General features: G+C 51.5%; 3 protein-coding genes and 1 long non-coding RNA gene across 7 annotated transcripts in view; 1 reads left to right on the top strand and 3 right to left on the bottom strand.

Annotated features, from left to right (window-relative positions):
- MVP (major vault protein) overlaps positions 1-4464 on the bottom strand; it is a 32622-nt gene extending 28158 nt beyond the window's left edge. Inside the window, exon 1 of one of the 2 annotated variants that reach the window (XM_051989269.1) lies at positions 4137-4464. In XM_051989269.1, the coding sequence (XP_051845229.1) occupies positions 4137-4192 (56 nt within the window). In that variant the 5' untranslated portion in view covers positions 4193-4464. Of the gene's footprint in view, positions 1-3955; positions 4039-4136 lie in introns of those variants that run through there. The other variant, XM_051989278.1, reaches the window with a different exon arrangement.
- A 91-nt stretch (positions 4465-4555) lies between these two features.
- PAGR1 (PAXIP1 associated glutamate rich protein 1) lies at positions 4556-6848 on the bottom strand. Its single transcript, XM_051989389.1, has 4 exons — positions 6515-6848; positions 5657-6176; positions 5154-5236; positions 4556-4966 (listed from the first exon to the last, which is right to left on the bottom strand). The coding sequence occupies exons 2-4, from the start codon at positions 6151-6153 to the stop codon at positions 4767-4769; spliced, it is 780 nt and encodes a 259-aa protein (XP_051845349.1). The 5' UTR covers positions 6154-6176; positions 6515-6848; the 3' UTR covers positions 4556-4766.
- LOC127556354 (uncharacterized) lies at positions 6166-7731 on the top strand. Its single transcript, XR_007952441.1, has 2 exons — positions 6166-6257; positions 6842-7731. It is a non-coding gene; the product is annotated as an uncharacterized LOC127556354 (long non-coding RNA).
- On the bottom strand, positions 7343-12047 carry PRRT2 (proline rich transmembrane protein 2). Of its 3 annotated transcripts, XM_051989353.1 has the most exons (4): positions 11770-12044; positions 9718-10723; positions 9152-9284; positions 7343-8772 (listed from the first exon to the last, which is right to left on the bottom strand). In XM_051989353.1, exons 1-4 carry the CDS (start codon positions 11949-11951, stop codon positions 8762-8764), a joined length of 1332 nt encoding a protein of 443 aa, XP_051845313.1. In that variant the 5' UTR covers positions 11952-12044; the 3' UTR covers positions 7343-8761. The 3 variants fall into 3 exon arrangements, with proteins under 3 accessions (XP_051845313.1, XP_051845304.1, XP_051845322.1); XM_051989344.1 differs by having other exon boundaries at positions 7343-9284; positions 11770-12047; XM_051989362.1 differs by having other exon boundaries at positions 7343-9284; positions 9718-10653; positions 11770-11867.
- Positions 12048-12116: the final 69 nt, after the last annotated feature.

The following is a 12116-nucleotide window of genomic DNA, read 5'->3' on the forward strand; positions in this document are numbered from 1 at the left end:
TGAATCCTCATTTACTATGTGACGTAACTTCTCTAGAATTCGGTTTTCTCATCTGTACAAAAAGGGAATTTATAAGGAAATCATAAAGAAATGAAAAGGCACATGTGTAAAAATGTGTGTAGCACCTCTTTTTTGTGATAGCAAAGAATTGGAAAAAGAGTAGATGCCCATCAATTGAGGAATGACTGAACAAGTTGTGGTATATGAAGATAATGGAATATTATTGTTCTATAAAAAATAATGAACAAGCTGATTTTAGAAAAGCTTGGTAAGATTTATACGAACTGATGCTGAGCAAAACAAGCAGAACCAGGAATACACTGTACACAATAACAGCAAGAATGGTTGATCAACTCTGAAAGACTTGGTTCTTTTCAGGGTTCAGTGATTCAAAGTAATCCCAATAGACTTTGGACAGAAAATGCCATCTGCATCTAGAAAAAGAACTAGGGAGATTGAATGTAGATCATTACATGTTATGCTCATTTCTTTTTTGTTTTTTAAAATCTTTTTCATGGTTTTCCCTTTTGCTGATTTTTTTTCTCCCAACATGGTTCATAAAGCAATATGTATTAAAAATAAATCAAAACAAAAAACAATAGGTTAAACTAGATGACTTCTAAGGTTTTTTTTCCCTCCACCTCTAGGATCACAGGTCACTTTCTCTGTTCAAAAGTCTTCAATGGTTTCATACTAGTAAAGCCTAAATTCCTTCTTGTTATTCAAGGCTTTTCACTATCTGGCAGCAGCCCAAATATGCATTACTCATTCACTACCAATCCTTTGCTTATAGTTTCCTATGCCCAGAATGCCTTCTCTGTCCCTTTTAGGCTGTGAATCCCCATTCCTCCATTAATGCCCATCTCAAAGATAATGAAAATTGTCTTCGTTTTACCCCATTTTACCTCAATTGTCCTCCTTGAGTTTCACATGGCACTTCATTAGTGCATTCATATTGAAATATTGTCTTCTTCTGGAATATCTAATAGCAAACTATGATGCTAAGGTTCACAGGCTCATAGATTTATTATTGGAAAGGACTTCTGAGGCTATGGAATTCAACCCTCACATCTGACAAGTGAAGAAACTGACACACGGGATATGGAAATGGAATAAACCACACTATCTTATGATAAGTCTGGATCTGACTCATTTCCCTTTCTATTTATTTATGGGTTTAGTCCAATTTTTCTTGTGAAAAAACTTTATTGCATTACTATTTACTTTTGTATTACTTAAACCTAGCCCTTCATTACTGGGAAGCTGGACTATCTCTATGTGCTGCTTAGAGACCCTTAACTAAGGACCAAGTTATACTAACCAGAAACCCAGTCAGACCTGAAGACTGATCCAGTATCGGTCCAAGAGTTATTGTTTCCTTTTTCCTTTGATTGAATATAGACACTTGGGGCAGGGGGGAAACCTCTTTCCCTGATTTTAGGAAATTGTACCCATTCATTCTCCCCTGCCTAGTTTAAAAAACCCTTAATCTTTCTTCCAATTAAAAATCAGATTACCTAATCTTGAATCCTAATTTATATCCTGTTGTTTTCTTTTACTATATTTCCCTTCCATTTAGGGTCCAGGGTCAAGCTGGGGAGGTCTGGTTCTGATCTGGTATGCAACTGACATGCTTTGCTTAATAAAGTGATATACTTGGAAGTTCAAACCTTTGTTTTCTGAGTTATTTCAGGTTTCGCCCATCAGTGTTTTAATGAAACAAGCCAGAATCAGGAAAGGATTCAGGACTCTCCCTTTCCCACCAGGGGACTTCTTAGCTTTGCAGAAGACTGCTCCAAAGGTCAAACTTCCCTATCAATTTCAAATTATTTTAAGTTAAGAATCACCCCTATACTGTTGGGAACCATTTATTCCGCCATCTTGCTGAGGAAGAGATACTCCCTTTACGCCCATCATAAGACAGCCTAGGGTCACATAGCAAATAAATGTCTGAAATACCCTCATTTTCATCTGCTCAGGACATCTAGAATTATACGTCCCATAGACTTTTTAAACTCAATCTTTCTCTCCCCTCTCCTTTTACTAATTTACCTTTTACTATGAGGTATAACACTATTTCTCATCCCCTCCCACTCTAGTAAATCCTGTACTCAATCATCAAAATGATTTTTCTAAAGTACAAGTGTGACCTCCTTCCCCCAATTCTAATGGTTCTATTCCAATTCTAGTTTTATTTCTTCCAGAGCTCCTCTGTTTGGCTTCTAAGGACCTTCACAAACTACTTCCTACCTTTTCAATCTTCTTTACTCACTTCTATCTCATTTTAAAATTCAGTAGACACTGACCTCTTTCCTGTTCCTTGAACAAGACACTCACCTCTGGAACTTATGCTTTTCCCCTGGCTTTTCCCATTGGTCTGGTATGCAATCCTTCCTACCTGTCTCCTGGCTTCCCTAAAAGTTTCACAAGGTCTTTTCCAGTCCTCCTTAATGTTACCTCCAATTTACTCTGTACAGTTGTTTTTATGCTACCTGCCCGAGGAATCTCTCAAGATCAAGAACTTTTCCCCCCAATCGTATCTAGAGCACACAGTATTTGCACAGAATAGGTATTTTGTGTTTCTTAACTCCCAATCAACTTAATCTTTTTTGCTGGGTCAGCTCTCTCCCCCTCTGTCTCGGTGACAAGGACACAACAGGTGTTTTATTAAACTTTTGTTGAAAGATCCATGAACTTCTTTTAATAGTACCTTGTTTATAACTTTCCTTTGAGAGATATTACATCCTATCTACCTCATCCTTACATTCTACATATTTGGGGACACCTGATAGCATTTATGTCAATATGCTTTTATTTCTGGGAGCAGGCAGTTCCGTTTAAAAACCCAACAAATAATTATTACAGCTAGCAATAGCTTTTTATAGTTACTATATAACGAAGAATTACCCTGTGAGGAAAATGCAATTAATTGAGCCTGAGAGGTGTACCCAGGCTCACATAACTATTAATCTGAGGCCAGATTTGAACTCAGGAAGTTCCCACTTCTACCTACTACACCTTAGTGGCAATAGGTCAGACTACTAAGATTTGTCAGTGAAAAACCCTTGAGAAACCTGTTGAGATTGTGGTGAAGACTAAGCGTCAGAAGATCAGGAATATAATTTTTTCCTCTTTCATCTGCAAAAGGAGAGTTATAATCTCTAAGGCCCCTCCGAGGTTCCAGTTACATGATTTCTAAAGGCCCTTTCGATTTCCAGACCATGGGTTTCACTTCCTGCTTTTCCTCTGATCTAATCCAATATGAAAACCAGAATGAGTCACAGATTAAGCCCCGATGAAAAGAGTGGGTCCAGAGACAACACTTGGCTTGGAGGCCTTGGGCCCTGATTGTGGGCCAAAGATTGATAAAGGAAACTGTAAAATTAGAGCAGAGGAGTATTCTAGAGGATTTCCTAACATCACCCTGAACTCTACAAACTCATACAGTTATACGTACAAAAGCACGAAGTGACAATCTCCCTAGTCAGCTCCATTTGGGGCCAAGTTTAAGAGGAAGAAGTTGGTTGGGATGACTGCTAAAATCAGCCCTGAGGCTGACCCCAAACGCGGACCCCCTCCTAGGAGAGGGACGAGAGGAGCTTGATGGGCAGACAGTGCATTCCTTCTCAGTCTGGTCGGTATAGAGTGCCAGGGAGGCAAGTGCAAAAGTCCCAAGGACGGAGAAGGGGAGCAGCATTAAGCGGGGGCCTTAACCGCAGGGGACTGCTCTTCTACTGCAAGGGCCGGGGCGATGGGCACTCCCAGTAGCGGGCCATTTTTACAGACCGGGCAGGCCGGGATTTCTCCTTGCACCCCCAAAGCCCCTTACCCACTCCTTCAGGAGACCTTTCCAGAACAGTAAAGCACTGCCCCCGCGATGGTATCGAATCCATTACAGGGAGGGCTAGGGCATTAGCCAATGGTGGGAAGGGGAGAAGGAGCGGGGGCAACTCACCTGGGTTAGCCCCTTCCCCGCTGCTACTTGCTACGCTTTTCTCCGGCCTTCCGGGCACTCCCAGGATTGGGGTCACAGAGACGTCAATCCTCCCACCCCGCCCCGCCCAGCCCCAACAGGCTCTTAAGGAAAGTAGGGGGGGAAGAGGGCCGTCTGAAGCAGGAGCCGGAGGAACACTTACGAAGGGGTCTCCGAGTCACCGGGTAAGAGGTGCGTTCTGCGCTGCCGACGTTTCATGCCTTGAGAGTGGCAGAGCCTCCCCCGCCCGCCTTCTCCCAGCCTGCTTTTATAGACTTCCTGGCAGCACCAGCCGGGACCGGGCAGGGGTGGGACCCGAGCATTTAAAGGGCCCACGGAGAGAGGGGCGGGGAAAGGCGCTGCCTCAGCCGGGTTCCCGGCTGTTAAGGGCTCCACTTCCCATACACATGATTTTGGGAGTCTGGGAGGAAGAGCCAAAGTTTTGGTCGTGAGTCTCAGTAATCCAACTCCCGAGGAATCCTGGGGCTGGCTTATCCACCTCCACGGAGGGGAAGGGGGAGGGAACGGCAAAGCCGCCGAGCGTGTGCTTTCTCCGCCGTAATCGGAGCAGAGAGAGGGAAGTGCCGAGGCAAAGCTGCACAGTCTTTATTTAGATACTAACTATTGGTATAAAAAACCTAGGACGTAACTGCGCGGTTACAAAGACACAACCGGCGAAACGCGCTCGGCTCCACCACACTGCTTTCCTCTGGGCGCTAGCTCCTTAGCCAGCCGGCCTCGTACCAAGCGCGCTCGCGTTCTGGGGGGCTTCGGAGGGGAGCCTCCTGGTCCGTCAATATTTCCTCTGTCTCAAGAAGAGCCCTCCTCCGGTCGGTCGGACGGGAGTGCTCGAAGGCGAGGGGTCTTCTGAGTCTAGGCTGAAGAGATCTCGGCCCGTCCTGAGGATCTGCTCTTCCAGCTTCTTGTGCCGCTTCATGTCGGAGAGAACCTTATCGAGGCGGGCCTCGCGCTTCTGACTCCGGGCCGAGCTCCCTAGACGAGCGCACGGGATGGGAAGCCTGAGGACCCCGCGCCCCGCCGCCCGCCTACCGCCCGGGGCTCCGGAGAGGGAGCAACTGAGGTCAGTGACACCAAGTCCGCCGCGGCAGGGGGCGCAACACCCCCCCCAGCCGGCTCCCTCCCTCTCAGCCCCCCACGCGCCCCCTCCCCAGTGCAATACCTGGGGTACGTCTTCTGTCAATCAGGGAATTCTTGGGCGTCATCGGCTCATCATCAAAGTCAAACTCTGTGGGTACATGAGGTCTGAGGCCGACAAAAGAGAGAGCGCTGTGGGCAGCTTCCTTGGTTAAACACCCCTACGGAGAAGGGATGGGGGGGGGGGCGCTCTGCTTTTCCCCCGACATGCTTTCTGGGTCTATCTCTGCCCCTGCATTCCCTCCTTGCTCTGTAGATTCCTCGGTTTCCTGCCCCTTCGCTAGGGATTCTAAGTCCTACTTTAGAGAAGTTGGGAAGCTCCGAGAGAAAATCCAGCCTCACATAAACGTCCTAGCTGTGAGAAACTGTCACCTAACAGCCGTCTGCCTCAATTTCCTCATCTGTAAAACCCTGCCCCCGGCGCGAGGCTCGCCTAGCAGGTGCTCTCATCATAACCTTCCCCCACACCTCGACCCTTTCCCTCCCGGCCCTCCTCCTTGGTCCCGGGACGGGGCAGCCGTCACTCACTTTTCCTCTTCCTCCTCCTCCGCCTCAGGCTCTTCATCGGATTTCTCCTCTTCACTCTGGACCTCGGGCGTGGGAGGTCTGCGGGGTAGGATCTCCGCCTGGAGCTCCAGAGTCCCATGGCTGGCCAGCAGCTCATAGAGTTTTCGAATTTCAGCAGGGGGTGGCATCCAGGGCTCTCCATCCTGGGGTAACTCTAGCTCTTCGTCACTGCAAGGCACACACCAGTCTTTTTTCCCTTCATTTTCTTCGTCTTCTTCCTCCTCCTCGGATGTACCTGCTGGTTCTACCTGTGCCTCTTCGAGGGCAGGCTCCTCCCCTTCCACCTCCACCTGGACTTCTTCTCTGGCTCTTTCCCTTTCCTCCTCCTCTGCCTCCTGAGTTGGGTCAGTCCGGGAAGGGGCCCCGGCGGGGTCCTCCACAGCCAAAGCCTCCAGGCCAGACGTCACCTCCCCTTCCCCGGGCTCCAACGCTGCATTGGTCACTGCTACGGACTCCATGGCCCTGGGCCAGGGTCCTTACGCTGCAGGGGAGGAAGCCCTACAATGACTGACAGCTCAGGGAATCGAGGGCCACCTGGACACTGGTCTGCCCTCAGGGGGAGGTAAGTCAACAAGAGGGATCCCCGACCCCAAAGTGCGGGAAGGGGGGGGTCTCCAGACTGGCAGCGTAAGGTTTTGCTGCACCCCTCCCCTTTTCTCATTCCAGGCCCAACCCCCCACCCCCGACTCCCATTTCCAAAGACTTCAACATCAGCCCCAGGACTGGGGATCTCAAAGCCTATAGGGAGGAAGTAGTTCTTTACAAAAAGCCACGCCTCCACCCCCAATTTACGAAACCGTCTCGGGAGAGGTCACACACCTAGACAAGACCAGTCTCCAGCCTCTCCCCCTTTCCCCCCGGGAATCAGACACTGACAAGCCTGGGGGGATGGGCCGGTGAGCGAGGAGAGTCCACGCGCGCGCGCGCTTCTCCCACGTTAGCTCCACCCCCTCCCACTCTCCGTCCCAGCGACCGCGGCGCGCGCATCCACACAGTTCCCCGCGAAGTCTATCTCAGGGCCAACTCCCACGGCCACGCGACATCTATCCGCATTCCTGTCCTTAGCGCGAGGAGATCCGATACGCACCTAGTGCAGCACCCTTACCCACCCCTTTCTCATCCCCACCCCAACTCGAGCCCTAATAGGCGCGGCCCAGGAGATGAGGCAAAAGCCCTGTGATCCTGAGGGTCTGGCGCCTGCCAGGAACTAAGATGGCCACCAAGACCGCGCGTGCGCACCGCATCAAACACATTTGGCGTAGACTCGTTCGTTCTCCCAGCGCCGCCTGCTCCACTCCTTCCTTCCGTCTCCCCTCCCCCCTTCCCAGAGACGCGATGTTTTGAGGGTCCTGAGAGAGGAGTCCGAGCTGACCGGTCATCGTACACTTCTCTGTATTACTTTAGGCTTTACAAAGCTGCTTCTTCGCCACGACTTTAGGAGGCAGGCAGGGCAGGCATCTTCCTACCCATTTTGCAGATGAGGGAATTGAGACGCAGAGGGGGGCTGCAGGGGAGCCGTCTGAATTCTAGGATTGGGATGTGCCTAGGATTACTTAGATACATGGGGAGTGGGGCAGCGGCGGGAGGGAAGAGCCCTTGGCTGGAGCGGAGGAACAGATGGACAGAAGAAGCCGAAGGAACAACATCTCATGCACAATCTCAAGTTTATTGGTGCTCAGATTCATGCAGCATCCTCCATACAAAATGGATAAACAGATAATTTTGCTGTTTTTTTTTTTTTTAAGATAAGTGGGGTTTTTCTTCCCACGCTTTTTTTTTTTTTTTTTTTGAGAAAAATCTACCAACTGGACTGGGTAGCTCCCTACCCCCACCCCCACCCTCTTGCCCCGCCTCGTGCGGCAAAGTCGCCCTAGTCCCCTTAAAAAAAACCCCACGAGGACACGCCCCTTACAAGCCCAGGCTTCCAGCTCAGTCGCTGGGCATTTGGTCCGATTTTTTTGCTTTTTTTTTTTTTTCTTACAAAGCACGTGAATGGCACAACCCTCCCCCTATAAATAAACGAATACATAAATAAACTGTTAAAATCCTCTCCTTTGGGCAGCCAGGGGAGGGGGATGCGGACCAGGGCACAGCGCCTGGGTGATTCGCCTGGGCCAGCACGCGCCCAGGTTGGAAACCACCCGCCCCAGTTACATTCCCTCATGCGTGGTACGTAAGACAGGCATCGCAGACCAAACAGCAATGCACCCCAGGCCCCCCTCCCCCCCACGAAATTAGGAGATTCTCTAAGGCCCACCCCCCTCCCTTTCCCTCATGCCCCTCAATGCAGCTTTCTCCCCGTACTCGGTTTCACAGGGAGCTATTGGGAGGGTAGACATTTAGTCTGCTCCCAGGAATCGTCTTTGAAGAGACTGAACAGTCAGAGAGATAGGCTGGGGTTTGTTTTTGCATATCATTCCCGGGAGGATGTCTCAACATCATTCCCTTTCCCAATTTGAACTGGGCAAAGCTTCTGTCAACCCCTTCTTGTGAAAGAAGGAGGAGAGCAGGCTCTCCGAAAGCTCGGTCTGTTCACCTGGAGGTGGGGACCAGGGTCCGGTCACCCACCACAGCCCCCACCTCAGTCTATTCGTTTTTGTAGTATGCTCAGGGGAGAGGGAAGGTGAGAAATGGAGGCAGGGAATGGAAAGGGAAATGAGAGAAAAGGCTAGATTGAGACTAGGAACGACAAGATGAGAAGAAAAAAGATTCGGAGAAAGCCAGGGAAAAAGAGGAAGAGAGGCTGAGAATATGGGAAGAAAATAAGGAAGATGAATAATGGAAAGGAAGATGGGGGGAATAAGAAAAGGTGGACAAGAGGTTAGAAAAAAGGAAAAAGGGAAGATTGGCAGGTAAGCAGAGAAGGGCCAGGAGAGATGAATGAGGTGGGAGTGAGGAGGGAGAGGAGAGGAAAGGAGAACTGTAAACAAGGCCCTGCTCCAGCTCCCTGGGTCTCCGAAGAATCAAGGGCTGCTGGTGGGGGCCGTCATTAGGCCTCACCCCAGGAAAGAGATGGACCCCTGGTAGTTCAGAAGAAAAAGTCCGAGGGGCACAGGGTAGAGCTTCTCATTTAAATACTGTTCAGAGGAGAGAAAGGGATGGAAGGGGCGATGTTGAAGTGGGGAGGGAGAAAGACAGATAATCGGAGACAGAAAGAAAGACAGGCAGACAGATACAGAGAGACAGGCAGAGAGAGAGGGAGATGTTGGTGGGAGAGATAGAGAGAGCAGGTACAAGTTAGTGATGTTAGACCTCCATAAACAACCAGTTCAACTTTTCCTCAGATCTAGTTCTATTTCCACAGAGCCACAGTCTTTCAAAGAAACCCAGTCCTTCTCCACCCACTCAATTCTCTTAACTAAAAACTTCTGGGTTCTACCATAATCACCCACCACTCACCCAACCTTCTTCTCCATCCCCATCTCCACTCCCCAACCAACTCAAGTTCATACTCACATCCAAAGTTGATGACACAGGAGGCAATGATGATGAGGATCCCGCCCACCAATGCTACGATACTCAATAGCTTGGCCACCCGTCCCAAGCGATGAGCTCCATCCACATCACCCTGCTGCAGACTGTTCCGAGACTGTCGCCAACAACATTGGGGATCACGGTGAGGGTCAGGTAACCAGTGTGAAGTCAGTCAGAATGTCAGTTCATGATGTATAGAGAAGAGGAAAAAAGAAGGAGAAAAGGAAAACAAATGATCAATATGAGGTCAAAAATGTTTTCTTCCCCTTTCCCCTCCCTGGGAAGTAGAGGCTCTTGGAGAAAGAACCAGGGAAAGATGAAATCAAAGGAGAGGAATAAAAGGACAGAAATCTAAAGGGAGAGGCCCAGGACTTTTTTGGAGATGTGGTTCTCAGGATCCATGAGGAGGTGGCCCAGAAACAAACCCCCTTACCCCAATTCCCATCCCCTGCTCCCCAGGGTTTTCTGCATCAGGCACTTGGAGAGCACTTCACCTGAAGTATAAGGGAGCTAGTGTAAAGGAAAGGTAAGGATTTACAAGCACTCACCATGATGGCATAAGCAAAGGCCACAATGTTGACTGGCCACATGGGGCAGAAGCAGGATAGGATGGCGATGATGATGTAGTCACGTGGCTTTGGGGTCCCTTCACCCCCCTCCACTCCCGGCCCCCCCAGCAGGGAGCTGGGGTGGCGGCTCAGACTGCCTCTGGGGGAGCCAGGCTTTGCACCATGCCCCCCAACTCCCCTCTCCTCATCTACCAATTGCTGGAGGACCTTTGGGGGTGCCCCATTGGCTGGAGGGCCTTTGGGTGGTGGAGGGGAGTGGGGCTGAGGACTTGTGCCTTTGTCCTCCTCTCCAGCCTTCATGGGCATTACCGCCCCATTCTCTTGTTTCTCTATCAGGTCCCCCGTTAGGTCCTCAGGTGTTGCCTTTTGGACAGGAGATGTTGGCTGGGAGGCTGGCCTGAGGTCAGAGACTGGTTCCTGCTTGGCCCCCTGTGGTGCCTCTGAAGGTTCTTTGTTGACTTCTAGGATTGGGGCAGACTCTTTGCTCCCTTCTTGGGGTGGCTCTTTGCTGTCTTCTTGGGGTGGCTCTTTGCTCCCTTCTGGGGCTGACACAGACTCTTTGTGGGTTTCTGGTGTTGTTGGAGGGTGGGAGTCTACTCCAGGGGTCTGTTCTGCTAATGAACTTCCTGGGTCTGGTATGGAGTCTGTATTCTTGACTGGGTTTGGGGTCCCTTCTGGTGCCTCTGAAGTTTTTGTTGCCTGTTCAGGGGAGGTCCCCACTTCTGGGCTACCAGCTGATGGTCTGATGGAATCTGGAACCATTTGGGGGGTTTCTGTGATGTCCTGGGCCCCAGCTGGAGTCTGGGGACAGGTAGTCTGTGCTCCAGGAGTGGTGGTTCCAGGCCCTTCGCCTTGGGCTGAGGTACCCTCCTCATCCCCCTTCATCTCTGTCCCTTCAGAGCCACTGGATGCCATCTTGAGATGGGAGAAAGGAGGGATAGGACAGTGGGGGGGTGGGGAGGGGAGAGAACAGCAACAGGAGATCCTGGAATAAGAGGAGACACAGCTGGATCTGGGGAAGAGAAAGTGTAGAACACGGAGCCCAGCAGCCTCAGCAGGATCTGAATAGTTAACTCTGCCTGAAGAGGGGCAAGGTAGTGGCCAAATGTCGGCAGCCTCAGGGGGAAGGACCGACCCCAGGAGCTCCGTGCGTTTCCCTCCGAGCTTGAGGGCAGGCTAGCAGCCTTGGGCTGAGACCCCTTCCTTCCCCACGGGGCAGCAGTGAGTGGGGGTGGCCGTGGGGTTTAAGGTGAGGAGGTGGCGCTGCCTGTGGGATTCTCAGAAAGTGAGAGCTGGGCTGGAAGGACCCGGGCTGAGCCTTTGGGTACAAGGAGCAGAAAGCTGGCCTCCCTTTGGCTCCCACCCACACCCACTTTCTTCAAGGCCCCCTCCCATGTGTCATCCAGAGAAACTCAGCCGTGGACAGAGACGCAGACACGCATGGACAGACCCAGCCGCTGACTGGCATAAGCAGGCAGGCAGACAGGCAGTCACCACCGCCTTGCCTACCAAATCCGGTCTCTCGCAGGCACGTTGAGGAACCCGCTGCCAGGCAGATGCCAGGAGAGATGCCCTGCGCTCTCTTTTCCTCCATTCCCCCTCCAGCTGGTTCCAATCTCTCTCCTTTGGTAACTCTCTCATCCCTTTTTCCTCCCCGACTTCACTCCAGCTCAGACTGGTGTTTATTTTATTTTATTTTTTTACTGCGTGTGTACAAGAGCCCCCTCCCCTAGGGAAGGGGGAATCCCTTATTTCTCTCCAATCCCTTCTCCCAAGGGAGCGCCACCTTCCCCTTTCCCCTCAGATCCCCCATGCCTGTACATTACCATAGCACCTTGGTTTCCCGAGGACCCTTTCCCCCCAAGTCACCAACCAGAACCTAGGTCCCTTCTCCCCCCTCCCCCCCGCAGGGACCCCGCATTCTTGCGCGGAAGCTCCATTTGTCCATGCACCCCACATTCATAGAGTGAATCTCTTCCACTCTTGCCCCATCGGACCCCCGGGCCCTTCCCTACAACACCCTCCGCTCACCTGCTCTTCTTTTCCCAGAGCCCCGGGGGCTGCTCTTGCCGCCGCCGCTGCAGCAGCCGGGGAGCAAGCGAGCGAGGCAGCGAGCTAGAGAGCGAGCGAGGCAGCGGCTCCCCCTCCTTCCTTCCACCCCGCCTTGTGCGCGCCGCCCCCGCCCCCCTGCACTCTATCGCCTCCCCTCCCATCCCGGACCCGGGGGAGCCTCGCGCGCTGGGGCCCCAAGTTACCCTGGCAACCAGGAGATTGCTTCGCCCCCCCCCTCCTCACCCAGCGACCCCCCCAGGCCCTCGCGCCCCCTTTCCCCTCCCCCCCCTGCCCAACGGTCACCGAACTTCCCCTCCCCCCCCTCT

The sequence above is a fragment of the Antechinus flavipes genome, chromosome 1 (genome assembly GCF_016432865.1).
Source record: "Antechinus flavipes isolate AdamAnt ecotype Samford, QLD, Australia chromosome 1, AdamAnt_v2, whole genome shotgun sequence".
Classification (NCBI taxonomy): Eukaryota; Metazoa; Chordata; class Mammalia; order Dasyuromorphia; family Dasyuridae; genus Antechinus; species Antechinus flavipes.

Excerpts from the sequence above, each read along its gene's own strand:
- PAGR1 (XM_051989389.1), bottom strand. The coding sequence starts at position 6,153 with ATGGAGTCCGTAGCAGTGACCAATGCAGCGTTGGAGCCCGGGGAAGGG. Across the intron at positions 5,237-5,656 it reads GAGGAGGAGGAAGAGGAAAA|ACCTCATGTACCCACAGAGT; the intron begins GTGAGTGACGGC and ends TGTCGGCCTCAG. Across the intron at positions 4,967-5,153 it reads TGACAGAAGACGTACCCCAG|GGAGCTCGGCCCGGAGTCAG; the intron begins GTATTGCACTGG and ends GCGCTCGTCTAG.
- PRRT2 (XM_051989344.1), bottom strand. The coding sequence starts at position 11,951 with ATGGGAGGGGAGGCGATAGAGTGCAGGGGGGCGGGGGCGGCGCGCACA. Across the intron at positions 10,724-11,769 it reads CTCTGGGAAAAGAAGAGCAG|GATCTCCTGTTGCTGTTCTC; the intron begins GTGAGCGGAGGG and ends CTCTTATTCCAG. Across the intron at positions 9,285-9,717 it reads CCTTTGCTTATGCCATCATG|TCTCGGAACAGTCTGCAGCA; the intron begins GTGAGTGCTTGT and ends TGTTGGCGACAG.